Consider the following 15,374-nt stretch of genomic DNA (forward strand, 5'->3'; position numbering starts at 1 on the left):
AATGATAGAGAATGGAGATATTAAAAAAGTATACGGCAAATGGGAAAATCCAAGATACACGTATCATGGCTAGTAGACTGGGTGGAAGCTAGGTGTGCAACCATTAGAGCCTGGACAGTACAAATTCACCCAAATAATGCTTTGATTTACTGAGTGAAATTACTAAAGTAATGTAGGCTGACACACTAAACAACTACTCTCTTCAATGGAAAGAACACACACATCTAAACAAATATTTTTTTAAGAATCACAGGCCTGGGCTGGAGGCATGGCTCAGGACAAGCACAAGGCCCTGAGTTCAACTTTCAGTACTGCCAAAAAGAAAAAGGAAAAAAACAAAGGTTATCAGGAACCAAATCCTATACAGAACAAAACTGTCATCATAGCGCATCTAAAGAATAATTGAAAATGGACAAAATCTCTACAGAAGTTCATCAGTAAGAATTTAAAAACCATGTTTCAGGAATTTGTTTTAAAGTACTAAACCCAGTAGATTTCCTTCTAAGTCAGATTAAGAGTAGAATATGTGCAAGGACTCAAAAAAAAAAAAAAGCAATGAACAGTTGTCTTAAACTATTTACAAGTAAGTGGATGCCTGTGTACTAGAAAGGAATTATTATTTCTGAAAACAGTGCTATAACCTTTCTTTTTTTTTTAGAGAAGTTCTAAAATGGAAAACTGACAAAGAAGGATATAGTAGGTGTAAAATACATAAAGCACTTCCATAGAGAGGATGTAATTTTACCAACAATGCAAGTAGCTCAAATACAGCATACAAAACAGCAGGCAAGTAATCACATGAGATATGATTTGCATTCCCCAGTCTAAGTCTGTTTTATAATGATGAGCACTCTCCAAAAAAATCCATAAAATCTTCTACAGATGGTATAAAACATGTAGATATTACTTTAATTGTGCTTAGTCTCTTCACAAGGCAGGAACTTAAAGAATACAAAAATGAGTATCAGTCAATATAATTTAAAATAGTAACAGACTTAGAAGTTTATAAACCAAAGGGAGGGGAAAAAAAGAAGACAGAGAAAGAAACTGAATATCACATAATAATGAGAAGTATTTGGAACACTGCACTTGACAAGGCTATTATATCATTCTATATTAGTTATGGGACAACATAAAACTTAAAAAAATATTTAAACAATTGCTGTAATTTTTTCATTAGACAATATCCATTTGTCAGACAACCAGATTCAAATCTACTTTCACAAAAACTTGCAGGTATTTCTTTAGAGACACAAGAAGATGTAAAAGAATGAAGAATACTGTATTTATTCAACTTATCTTGTACATTTCTTAGCTGTACATCTCAATGACAAAAATGTACAGTTATCAAAACCATTACGATTTTAGGATTGTGAACTAAGCCATACAGCAAGCCTTGACAGTAGATCACTGTCACTGACTGTGTGCTGTCTTCTGCTTACAGGCTTTCCTAAGCATCATTTCCATTCATCTACTGTTGGTACCTGCTTTATTGTCTTCCATTTACCCATCAAGTGAAAGAAGTTTACCTAAACATCTAGAAATACTTGTCCTTGACACTTGAACAAGCTACCAATCTTTGAAATTTCCATGCTCAGTTTCCAGGAAATATTATTTCTGCATCTGATTTAATGATAAGAGACCAAGCCAAAAACAGCATTATCAGAGCTGTATTGGTTATTATGATTCAAACATTCTTTTAAAGAAATTAGAGCATTAAGCCTACAACATGACCCAGTCCTAGTTTAGACTAATAGGTTCTACCTTTTCTACTGCAGCCTACCTAGTTAGAAGCATCTAATAAGCAATTTCATCATCCTGAAATGAGCCTCAAGTCATTCCAAATGCCTAAAACCCAGAACTAATAGGGGACCTTGGAAAAAGTAATGTGAAAACATTAAAAAAGCACATCAAGTAAAGTCTAAGCCCTTACTATACCGCACTAAATTAAACCAAGCCTAAAGATTAATGTTTAAGTCATTCTTCTGTGAGAGTCTACCTTCTTTTGAAAGAAAAAAAACTCCTTTACTGTAATAAAACAGACATTGGCAGACATAGGTGAGAAAAGATGGTTACATTTCTTTCCCTAAGAACCTTAACAAGATCCTTGGCTGGAAGGCTTCCCTGGCAGACCTTACCTCTCAGCTGCTCTCAGCTTTTCTGCACCCCGTGTGTAAACTGCAATCGACCAGTCCACACAGCGTGCAAAACCTTCCTTCAGGAGAAGCTCAGTGATGTTGCCATTCTGAGAAACAAGGTGCAAGAGAAGGCAGTTGTGGATTAGATTCTGTTACAAGAAAATCCATTTCCCTAGACTTCTGAAACAGCAAACTTCACCACAATCTACCCAATAGCTCATTTTATTTAAAAAGTAGTTTCTATCTTTAAGAAACTATCTCTACGATAGATAGGGCTTCATATCTCAACACAGTACTTCTCGCTTAACAGGAGTGGAATAAATGTTAGTGACATTGAATGGAATTGACATTTCAATAGCTCTTCTTGGGGGCAGAGAAGGATATTAATCTTTAGAGAGATTACACCTTATTCTTCCCTTCCCTAAGATCAGCACTTCCTTCCCTTTTCATAAGCAGAAAACTGAAGAGGCTATGTAGGGAATTGTATAAGCCACATTTTGCTCTGTGAATTACAATTCATATTCTACTGTTACAGAGCCATGTAGCAGGGCAAGGCCAGATAGTCAGCACTCCAGAAGAAACATAGATAACCTTGGCACACTCCAAACCAAGCTTCCCAGACTTTTACAACTGCCACCATGGAAGAATCATCTAGTCTAAAAAGTAACAGTAGCTTAACTGTGTGTTACATTATAGATTACAGTAATGAAAATTCACTTAGTTGTCACAAAACAAGGTCATTCCATGTTCAAGAATAACCCATCTACCAAAGTGTACAACAGGATCAAACTCCCAATGGTCAGAACTACAAGGTCATAAAGAACCAAGTTCCTATGCCACAATGTACACTCAGCACAACAATGAGTGAATCAATCAATCAATCAATGAGTAAATAAATAATAAAAGAATGTAGTTCCTGCTCAAATCAGAGTTAGGAGGTAACTGGATAAGGACTGGAATACAGAAAATACTTTTTCCTTATATTGATTTCCTTCTGATTGGTCAACCAATACCCTAGAGAGCTGACTTCTCAATGTACATACAAATCTCATTAACCCTACTCTGCAAGTTTCAGTTCCTTTTTTATAGGATACAGTCATCTCTAGCCTATCTTACTGGCAACTCTAGGATAAAACACTTGGGAAAGTAAGTAATGAAGCTACCCTTCCCCTTACTAACCCAGTAACATTTGAGATTAACTCCCTAAAGGCAAGAAGGTGCACAGAATTTGTCCAATCTGTAAGACAAATGAGTTCTCCCTAGAAAATGCCTCAAAAATCATTTGATGGTAAACCTGTCAAGATATTTAAATGGATGTTAAGCACAGATAGAAAAATAAACAGAGAAACCAAGTTCAGCTCTTCAAAGCCTGAATCCATCCCTGGCCCATCACAACCCAGGCTGTGCAGCACACTCACTGGATGAAGGATGGTACCCAGAATGTTCTGGTTGTGGCAGCTCTCCAGAATGATCTGAACATCTCTCTGAAGCAGTCTCGACTCAGTGAAAAATTTGGCTTCTGCAGCAAAAGGCTCTGGTGTTTCACTGCCATCTGCTTCACGACGAAAAGTTGGGCACTAAAAGAAAGTAAGTCCAGTGAGAAATGCAACCTGGGAGAGCTAGGCACTTGCCTTGCACAGAGCCTTCCATAAGGCACAAACACCACAAGGTAAGTTCAAGGAGGTCTCAAATTAGCTCTTCTAACACTTTTAAAACATATTGGTCCTCTCAGACTTGTCAAAGGTAAATAAGGTTTTTTGTGTGGAAAAATCACTTAATTACAGTTGAAAATAGCCCCTTTCCAAGAAAACTGTTGCTAGTGCCTAGTTTCTAATCCCTGAATTGTTTAAATACAAATGGATATTTTACATTAATATACACCATATTCAGCAAGCTTCAGAGTCACTTGTCCCTCCATTTCTAGGTTTATATTTTCGAAAACCTCCCATTCCAAACAGACCCAGAGTATATTAGGAAAAAAAAAAAAAGTTATGTGATCCAATTAGAATTGTCTCATTGCCAAGTTTAAAACAAAGTAAGTATAAAGTACTATGGTGAATGACCTATGATAGGAAGAAACAGTGGAATTAAAGTCCCCAAATAAAGAAGTCTGCCTATCATTGAAAACTTCCACAGATCCCATGCCCACCACACAGCCCAGAATATGGTCTGACCTTGATTCCTGACAGCATGACTGTAACAAGGTAGTAATCTGGGAGAAGCAGGGCCCTGACCACACTGCCATCCCGCACGTGCTCGATGATAGCTGCATGACAGAATAAAGAGCTTCAGTGGTTAGAAAAGTCCCTCCAGGGATATACAATGCCCAATCAAATCGCATCTACCCCAGTTCCTCTGCCCCCAAACCCTCAGAAAGCCTCCCTCTGAGATCTGCCCCAAATGCTGAGAAAGCTTCCCTCTGAGATGTGAGCTGATCAGTTTTTACTACACTAGCAGATCAGGAGGGTTCACATGACCCAGTCCTGGGGAGCACAGATCAGACTTGCTTCTCTCTGTTCTGAACTTTCGATGTGACCCCATGGCTCACATTGTACCTTTGTTATCCAAAATCCAGGATTTCATCTTAGTACCAGGTGCTGGCCAAAACAATTAATAATTTGGGATTGATCATACAAAGTCTCAAAGTAGGACCAGAAACTATATAGCATATAAATATATATGTTTACATGTTTATGGAATACTTGCTTCTACCTCCATGTTTCAGAGGTAGTGTTTAAGTAGCCTTCTTTTAGGAAACAAAAGATCCAAAATGTGCAAAATACTACCAATTTACTACACAGCAATATCAAAGGACTAGCCTCTGCAAAATATATCTCATGTAACCTGTGTGAACAGCACTCAAACTCCCTTCCAAAATGCTATGGCATTGTTTCACCCTTAAGGATTTCCTTTAGATACTAAATAAGCAAAAGAAAGACTCACTAGATCTTATAAACCTCAAGAAGTAAAGAAAGCAAACAGAAAGAAATCACACTCAGTCATATCAGTCTTTTCCCACCAGCCTCACCATTGACAGGCTTCTGGTGGTGTGAGTCCACAAAGTGCCTTGGGTTCTCAATGGTATACTTGAGGTCCCGGATGGTATGTGCACCATTCCCCTCACTCCACATCCCTTTCTTTGCTGTTTTTGCTTGTTCCTCGTATTCTGAAAGCCGGTTCTGTTCAGGGCTAAGACATGAAAAAGAAATGTGTGGTTAGTGAGTTCACAAACAGAGACAGCTCTTTGCCACTGGGTTTCTTCAGCATTTTCCCCTAGAAGAGATCAAAAACATCTGTTTGAGATCTATGATTGAAGATCCAACCTATAACCTGAAAAATCACCATGAAGACAATTTCCAGATTCCAAACCTGCACAAACAACAGATTAGATTCTAAGAGCACTACCACCACCACTGTGTGGGAAAGAATAAGTTAGCGGCACAGAGGGGAGCCACTCCAGAAGATACAGCTTCATTTAATCATCTCAGATTCAGGAACCAATGTCTAGGCACAGCTCAACAGGGCACAGAACAGGGAAGGTGACTAAGAGCCACCCTTACTCTCTGCCACAATACAAGACCATGGCATGCACAACGAACTGTTGCTACAGGTAACACTGACCCCAAACTATTTATACATTCAATAAGGCCAAGTAGGCAAAAGCAGTTTGAAAATGGAGCTTCCTCCTTCATCAGGCAGGAAACCAAACTACTTTAGTACTAGAGCAGCCAAAAAGTGAGTGGATAGATCAAAGCAAGAAATGATTCTTCACTCTCTTAACTGCAAGGTAAACAAACATCTGGTACCATCAATGGCTGCGCACACACACACACACACACACACACACACACACACACACACCAAGTCTCTTCCTACCAGTCATGGTTTGTTTAGATGGTACAAAACTGTCACGGGATTTTTTTTTCTTTATTCATTCTGGTTGCAAACTGAATTCCCAAAAAACACAGTAACGGTAATCATACCAGTAATTGTCCTTAAGTTAGAACTGTGGCATGTTTCCAAAAACATCACCTAAAACAAATATCTTAATTCAACAAATTCCCACATGTACACACACTAATTAGAGTCCAGCAAATGTGTCCTTCCAATCAGAAAGCAACACAGAAGTAGATAGTGAATGACCGAAAGTCTAAAAAGGCAGAAAGAAGGCAAAATTTACAATTGTGCCTTTGCTCACTCTCATCACTGGTACACCTCAAATATTTATCCAAATCCCTTTCTTCAGGCATATAATATAGCAAGGACATAATGGTTTAAATAGCAGTTTACAGCCTCCAAATTACTGATATGACCTATCACTTCACAGAAACTAAAGTGTTAAATTAAAGCCAGCTACAATCCATCCTACTGAGAGCTAACACTAGTGAACTTGAGCATGATGTATATACTATATACCTTACATACTTAATACAAGTACATGTTGCCATTGGCTAAACAAAAAATTTTTACCTACTAATTAAGTCTCTACAGATCTGTAGACCAAACAGAATTAAAAGGCAAGAGATAAAAATTTTTCCTAATCCTCAAAACAGTATAACTGTGGCCTTGTCAGTTTCCCCAGAATCTAAGCAGATTTTGCTTTGAATCTTATTTATTTGCCCAACTTTATTTTTCACTGCACTACTCCTTGTACCCTATGTGATATCATATTGTTTATTCTCTGTCTCCCCATTAGCATGCTAGGAGTTTAAGTCTCTTCACTGCTATATTCTCAGGGCCTAGAAGACAGCCTGGTACACAGTAAATGCTCAATAAATATTTGGGACTGGATGGTTGGGTAAATACCCTGAGACTGAAAATCCATGGTAAAAGACCTATTGACTCACAAAGAACAGAACTGTCTCATATCAAAGCCTGTTTAAAGGAGGTACATACATCAAACAGCATTAATGAATATTGAGTGACCTCCTGATTCAACATAATACATGGGCCAGAATATTTCAGAAGGCATGAAAGTACCGAGGTTATTCATTTTATATGAGGGAACAGGAATGAAAATGCAGCAAAGCCAGTTTACAGCTGACTAACCAGTGTCCCTTGAAGTCCTTAATACTTACTTATTAGCTCTCATGCCTTCTCTCCGTGTAGCCAAGCCCTCCGCAACCAGTGACTCCGCAATGTTTTCCCCACTAGTATCTGAAGAAGAAGAAAAGGAAATTAAACAAGATTCAAACCTGCCTCCACTAACAACAGAGTGCCAGTAAACGGACTACTCTCACACTCCCTCAAAGAAAACGATACTCCAGAGAAATGGACAGGCAACAGTACAGCACCAGGCTTTTCAGGAAATTGCTTCTCCCAACATGTCTAGTCTCTAGGACCTGCTGGTCTATCGGTCTTCTCAGATTTCTTTGTTTCTCATTTTCTAGTGTATCTCCCAGGCCAAAGACAATCTCAGAAATGACAGGAAACTGACAAGAAAGAAAGACATACGTAGCAGATAGCTCAGGACAGCAGAAACCATTAGCCAAAACAGAAGAGGCCTGGAGCTGAACACAAATCTGGCTGCTTATATGACTTATATGCTCTCTCAGCATCCTAATTTACTCACCTTTGAAGTAGGGAGAGCACTGGCCTGGTGGGTTCTTATGAGAATTAAGTAATATGTGTACATCACCAAGCGTAGTGCCAAACTCATGGCAAGAATTAGAAAGTTAGCCTCCTCACCTTGGAGGACTAGATAGACACATTCATTTAAGGTTGTCTATCATCATTATACCAAAAAATTCAATTCCTCTCCATGATGTCCTATTCTGTACTCCAAGAAGACACCAAAACAAGCTATACTGCCTGTTGCTCTCTCAGAGATACTGAGAGAATAGCATCTAGATTTCTAATCTCTCACCCAGCAACCATCAGGACAGCAAGCAAAATGAAGTTCAACATAAAACTCAATCTGATTAGGTTCTACCAGGGACTCGAAACATTAAGTGCATTTCCATATTATTGAAAAAGCTTTTAGGCTTGGTATATTCTTTTAAATCTGTACTTGTCAGCTGAAACGATAAAGGAAACTATCTATGAGAGAATCGCTATATAAAAATCTTTAATATGGCAGAGAACAAGCTCCCAGATAAACTGAAACACAGCAGTCTAGCTGATAGGTAATGTCAGCACAGAAAAAATTCTTTAAGATTTATATTCTGTACATTGACTTCCACAAGCAGTAACAAGTACACACACACACACACACACACACACACACACACACACACACACACACACACAAAGTGCACGCGCGTGCCCAACTAAATGCCTTACCATTAGAATGCCCACAATTCTGCACAGGTGAATTATATGCCTCTATCTCTACCAAGAAAAGTTGAGGCAAATGATATTTATACAAAGAACATTCAGGACCTGAGACTGGCCCTTTCCATTTATGCTACTGCTAAGGCCAGACACAGACCTTACTAATCTTGGTAGATATTACACCAGTTCCTTCAAAGCAAAAGGAGTCCCAGTGTGGAAAGTCAAACCAAGGGGTACAACAATTAGGAAAAAGCTGAGTAGTGAGATGCCAAGAGGTCAGACGGTATAAAAAATGAAGCCCAGCACTGATAAGGTGATTGATTGGCCATAAGACCAGTCAACCAACAACACACCAACAGCTCTCATAGACATTTTCTTGGCACAGAGCACTCTGAAATGGCCCACTTCTAAAAAGATCTGACTGCTCCTTCAGAAAGGAGAAAAATGGACTGCTGGAACGGTTCAAGTGGTAAAGCGCCTGTCTAGCAAGTGTGAAGACTTGACTTCAAACTGCAGTACCATCTAAATCATTCTCCACCATCATAAAAGGAATGGATAAGAAACTGGGCAAGATGACTTAAAGGTAATCCCCAACTCACTTTTCTAAAATCTCTACAATTAAAATCAGTCTTAACAAGATATTGTCAGCTTGTCAGTATCTGCTTATTTACCTCTAGCCCTGACTATAAAGTCAAATAGATTTTCTAAAATAGCTTAGTTGCATGATATATTAGGAAGGTTTGGTTTTTTTTTAAACTAAAGAATCATAACAATTTTTTTTAAATGCCTTTTCAGTTTCTCCTGACTGCTTTCTAGAACATTTTACCGTTTCTTCCAATGTCCTGTATCTGTTCAAAGTCCATTACCCAATCTTAATCTCTACCCACCTAGTCCAAAGAAGACCACACCATCTAATACCCCATGATACACTTGGCCTAGCTAAACAATAGTAAATGCACCTGTGTGCGCACACACACATACACACATGAAGTGTTATTGACTACTTATACCATACCAAGCTAGGTGCTTTATGTACGTACTATTTTCTTAAACTCTTCTCAGCTTACAAATGAAGAAGCTAGGGTTTAAGAGATTAAAGGTAAGAACCCAGAGTGGGAAAGTCAGAATTCTAACCTACACCTACATGACTCCAAAGCCTGTATTCCTTCTATTCTATTAGTAAATATATGGTCTACAAAAAACTACAGGCCCCAAACAGATCTTCCTTTGCTAAAGAGTTCCCAAGAAGAGAAGAAAAGCCTCAAGATAAAGGAAAAAGAGGACGCAATACAGAAAATCAATAGGAATTCAAGCAGCACTTTGACCTAGAAGCACAGAGCCAATGATGTACATGGACTAGTGGTCTAAAAGGGAGGACCAATACTACACTATAGCACATATACCTAAAACCAAGCCAAGAAAGCAGCATAAGAGTAAATAAGAACCAGAACCAATGGGGATCTATACCCAAAGATGCCTCTGCACCTGTGCCATGTGCCCAGTATCCCCAGCATTTTCAAAGCCACCTACAGCAAACTGTACTAGAGCTCCCACCACTAGAACCCACCCTGGCCTTCTACCACATGAAAACCAATCCTAAGAGGAACTTTGGACTCCAAGAGAAGTACATTGGCTCTTCTTGCTGCTCACCTTTTCCAAGGTAGATCATGCCATACTCTCGCCCCTGGGGAGTCTTGTTTTCTATCGTGAAACAGACCTCCTTCCCAATCAGCTTCTTGCGAAGAAACTCTCGAGCAGGAAATGCCCAGGGCTGAAAGACAAAACAGAAGTGTCACAGGAGAACTGCCTACTCCAGACCCCAATGAGCATTCAACCAACTTCACGCCTTCAATAAATGTCTGGGTACCAGCTGCATCCTGGCCCACGACTAGGCTAAAGAGCTATGAAAATGAAATACACAGATTACACACTTATGGGCCTCATAAAAAAATAAAAGAGGGTCTAGCAGTTGGTTTAATTAGCTCAGGCCTTAAGAACAGGCCTCAGAATTTTTCAGGCACTGGCGATAGTACTTTTCCCCAACCAGTCTGTTCAGTTACAGCTTAGTTTGTGAATGATATTTGCCAACACTTTTATAGCACATACCATGTGCCAGTCACTGCTCTAACTGCTATCTACATATCAGCCCACTCCCTGAAATGGGAAGCCCAGGCTCCAGAAACCACCTAGGTAGAAAGACATCACAAATAACTAGTATTCTATTTGTTTGCCACTTTCCAGTTTACAAATCATTTTCCCTGAAACCAGTTCAAGGCAATGCTGGAGTTGGGACAAGGTTTTATGCTATTATTATTTTGGAGTGAATCCTCTGTCCAACTGAGACACTTGTTTATAACATTTCTGCCACTTTTTAAAGGATAGCAATAAGACTAAGAATGTAGCTCAATGGTAGAGCACTTGCATACACAGGGCCCTGAGCCAATTTCTAGCACTGTCCAAAACAAAAACAACAACAAAAGGACAACAATAGAGTTGAGAATACGGTTCCCAAAATGACTCCTCTTCTACTTCTGCTCTGCTCTGAAGCCTTAATAGGTCCCAGAATCTTGGAAGGATGCTATGACAACCCCTGATAACTATCACCTTGATAACAGTGATTCTTTCCTCTCATCCATTAAGAACACAGACACAAGGAGGGAGCGACACATCTCCACAGAGCAGAAGTAAGGTCTCCAAGTGAACAAGATAATATACAAAGATAAAGACTCTGAAGCAGCCCTGTCAGAGTGACCACTTGAATTTGTAGGACGGACTTAGCTCAGTCCCCCAAGTTCCCACTGAATAGAAAGGTGGAGGATGAGGTAATAGTACCAGGAGCCTATGGTCAGCAGGAGGTCATGTGCTGGAAAAAAAAAAAAAATGTGAAGTACAAAAGGATTTTCCCCATTAACAATACGTTATGCACACACTGCCCATAAGAATCTCTTAACTACAGAACTCAGGCAACACACAGTAAAATCAAAGCAATCAATTGTCTGAAAAGGAAGCCTCTGCTAACCTTCTTGGTCCATGAAGATTATACTGTAGAGTCATTCCCATGGATGAAAAATAAACATGCTTTTCTAAAAGAAAAACATTCGTATGACTTATCCGAAACCAGAAGTCTATCAAAAGGTGGCAAGTCAACCAACCCACTGGGCTGGTGTCATGAAACAATGCTGTTTGTTACTTAAAACCAGCTATGAATGGTTTGAAGAACTGGTCCCACTTGAAAGTGCTTAGAGACCCAAAAGCAACCTTATATTCACTTACCTGATGTTCTCTCCTCCAAGCACCAGCAAGCAAAGGTGCCAATCACTCAATGGCAATACAGAGTTTACCATATCATTATGACTCATTTTTACCCATACCCCACTCTCTAAAAATGAAAAAAGCACTCACCAAAAAGAGTCATATCACAAAAAAAAAAAAAAAAACAATGATTCTGAGCCATTAACTTGCTCTAAAAATATACCTACTTATGGCTGTGTTTGAGACCTAGTCCTAAGTACCCCACTAATAGTTAAAATACAGTAACACATTTTAGGGTTTGCTGAAGGAATAGCCTCCTCTTAGCCCTCATGTCACTGGGCAATAAAAGAAGGTCATACTGAAAGCCTTGCAATGGACAGATTCCAAATCCCAGAGTAAAAAATAGTCAAATTTCTGCAATCTTCAATTTCAAAATCAGCCTTCTCAAGTTGTATCCTATCCAGAGTTGAGCAAATTCTATAATTGGACAAGATATTAGCTAAGACAGCCAATCAGTAGACAGAGAGAACTATGTAGGAAAGAGACACTAAGCATCACTCTGCACAGGACAAAAAGAAAGAATCCTTGTCCAAGTGAAGCCAGTGCTTCTGTGTGTGTCCATACGGACAGCCAAGCAGAAGGATGCCAGTCCCCATACAACCTCCCAAAATAACTCCAAGAAGCAAGTATAGGAAAACTGCTCAAAGCATTTATCAAGAATCAGAATAGTCTAAGAGAAAAAATAACTGTAATCTATTCAAATGATGCCCCAGAGTTCCATCTAAGAAGCAAGATGCTTTAAGTAATAAGAGATTCTGGTCCTTCTGCTCCCTTGCACCACTGGCCCCTGCTAATTAAGATTCAAAATAGCTTCTTCCTTTCATAATGCTCAATAGTAGGTAAGCTGGTAGCAGATTGCTCTCCATATCAAGCAAAGTTGTGATGTCTGAAGTTTGTGAAATGGAACTTTTAAATTCCAATCTTCTTAGATTCCTAAAACTACTGAGACAAGATCAAGCCCCAAAACAATGTAAAACCTTAAAGTAGTTGCTGTGGTACATAGTCCAACATTCAATACTTCTTGTCCCTCCTCTTCTGAACATCCCACTGTACCACCTAGATATCCTGCTCTATCCCCTCTCCCATACAACCCCAATCCTCAGTTCTAAGGAATGTAGGGCTTCTGTGACATTCATTTCTGTATTTCTCATGAGTCCAACATAGAGCTTCACGCACAGCAGGAGCTCAATTAAACCAAAGAAAATAAATATATAATTCCCACAGTGCTCATCAATGCAGTAGCTAGGCTGCCTGGAGTAGCTAGGCAACAATGGGGATTAGCCTGGAACAGGGCATTGCTGGCTGGGGAAAGACAGTGGAGCTACTTTCACTGCCATAGGACTTAGGAAAAAAATGAGTATTATTGAAAGAAGGTATCAGGAAGGAAGGCAGAGAATAATCAAGTGAATATTTGGGACAGTGATACAAAGGGAAGCAAATGACTCTTTTTAAATGTGACAAAAACTATACGACATGCTCTAAATCAGTGGAAAGCCTAGAAGGGTGGTGCCACATTCTGCAATCCACCAACTCCAAAAGAGAAACGCTTAGATACTTTTCCTCCTAATCTACTTACATGTTTATTCATTGTACAGCAGTTTTGTGTCTGGTGCTAAATAAGCACAAAGAAACAGAGATGAGAGAAAAAGTCCCTCCTTTTAAAGAGCTTATGATCTAGTGCAAAAAAACATATAGACCTGCAATGAAATGCTCTGACAGCACAAAAAATGGGATAACGAGAGGAAATGCTAGGTGTGACATCTCAAGGGACTGAATCTTAAAAGATGGCAGTCACCAACTCACACTTGTGTGGAAGCACTCCTGATGGAGGGAGCAGCATGAGCTAAGGGCCAGAGACGAGGGGATTCAAGTGGCCTATGAGGAGACCTGAGTGCTACACATAGTTAGGCCTCCACATACCAGAAGGGCTTCAAGAGGGGAACGCAAGTCAAATCACAAATGGGCTTATGTTCTAGGCTCAGGCATGTAGATTTGTCACAAAAGTAATGAGGAATCAGCGTCTGGGAGTAACTAGGAGCAAGAGAATAAATAAAATTATGTTTCAAAAGGATGTGGGACCCTACAGAGAAAGGACAAAAGGAAAAGAGAACGAAGGCAAAGAGATTATTATTTCAACATTCCACACACACTATCAAAAGCTGAACAAAGACAATAGCAATAGTAATGAAATGTCAGGATGGGTAAGAGAAGATTTTAAGGAGGCAGAATGTCTAGGTCTTGATAAAGGCCTGGATGTTGGCATGGAGGGAAGAGGACTGAAACAAGAGTAAGGAAAATTAAGTTTCTCTTTGGGTTACCAGTTGGCATTACTGGTAACATGCATCAGCGCAGCTATGATTGAGAACATGATAGGAGAACCAGAGCATGGTAGAGTGAGGAGAGACTGAGTATTAGGAGTGAGAAATGACTGCAGGATGGGAAAGGTTGAAATCAGCAGCTACCAAATACTTTATCCCACTGGGGTCTTTGAAGAGTTATTAGGAGAAACTTGGTGAGACTGAGTTGCTTTGTAAGATACAAAGCATTAGACTGTATAAACATATGCTATGTAAGATTACATGCTATCATTCCTGCTAGGGAAGCTCTAGTCAAATTTTATTGTCCTGTTACACAGGAGGTAGCTATGATACTGTAGAACAAGTCCCAACTGGCCTTGTGCTTCTCTGCCGCAGAACATCCATGAAACAGGAAACTAAAACACAACCCTCCCTTCTTACAGACTACAATGCTTCTTTCTTCTGGAGAAATAAACTTGATCAACTCCAAGAAGGGCAATCAAATTGTTATACAACATGCAACTGAAAGGAAGAGACCTATTCAAAATGTTGATTTACCCATTTGGTTAGCACCCAAAATTTGAAAAATGCTGAGAGGCTTAATCTTCACTTGCTTGCTCTAACACAGCAGTAGTGATTACCACAGCTACCATTAAACACTGTATAATGCCCTAAGGGACTGGTAGAGTGGCTCAAGTGGTACAGTGCCTACCAAGCAAGTGTGAGGGTCTGAGTTCAAACTCCACTACCACAAAAAAAAAGTCTCGATATAATGCCCGAAGTACTTAGCATTTTCTTATTTAATCTTTGTTGAGCAACCCTGAGGTATATACTACTATATCATTCCCAACACTTATGGTTACTGATGGAGGACCAATGAAAAAGAACTGATTTTAATCTAGTTAGTCATTATGCTGAGATTCTAACCGATTGCTGTTGGTAGAATAATTATGTGTGATTTTTTTCTCTATCTCTATTATCTATAGTGCTGCTTCACTATCTTCTTAATCCAAACAAAATACCCTTTGTTAAAGATGAAAAAATTAAATGCTTTCCTTAAATAAAAGATCCTCATAAGCTCTTGCTTTTTGTTTTTCACTTCCCTAGAAGGGCAGAGTATAGGAAACCTAATAACTAATTGGCTCGATGTCATCAAGTTGGGGCAGAGAACAAATAATTAGAATCCAGAAATTTCATTTCTGATAGCCAAAGCACTACTGAGGGAGCGCTATGAAGACTAAACCATGCCAAATTTGGACTCATGGCAACTGCCTGGAGAAGCAAGAACTTAAGGAGTCAAAGGCAGCCCACAGAGAAGCCATGGTGGCCAGGCATTAGAGCTTCAGATGCAGGA

At 39.4% G+C, this 15,374-nt stretch overlaps 1 protein-coding gene across 1 annotated transcript in view; it reads right to left on the bottom strand.

Annotated features, from left to right (window-relative positions):
* The window catches only part of Snd1 (staphylococcal nuclease and tudor domain containing 1), a 436,904-nt gene that overhangs the window by 386,183 nt on the left and 35,347 nt on the right, over positions 1 to 15,374 (bottom strand). The window contains exons 3-8 of the mRNA XM_074063886.1: positions 10,062 to 10,182; positions 7,217 to 7,295; positions 5,167 to 5,327; positions 4,313 to 4,404; positions 3,557 to 3,715; positions 2,139 to 2,245 (exon numbers count right to left, since the gene is read on the bottom strand). Coding sequence (XP_073919987.1) covers positions 2,139 to 2,245; positions 3,557 to 3,715; positions 4,313 to 4,404; positions 5,167 to 5,327; positions 7,217 to 7,295; positions 10,062 to 10,182 — 719 coding nt within the window. The remainder of the gene's footprint in view (positions 1 to 2,138; positions 2,246 to 3,556; positions 3,716 to 4,312; positions 4,405 to 5,166; positions 5,328 to 7,216; positions 7,296 to 10,061; positions 10,183 to 15,374) is intronic.

The sequence above is a fragment of the Castor canadensis genome, chromosome 2 (genome assembly GCF_047511655.1).
Source record: "Castor canadensis chromosome 2, mCasCan1.hap1v2, whole genome shotgun sequence".
Taxonomy (NCBI): Eukaryota; Metazoa; Chordata; class Mammalia; order Rodentia; family Castoridae; genus Castor; species Castor canadensis.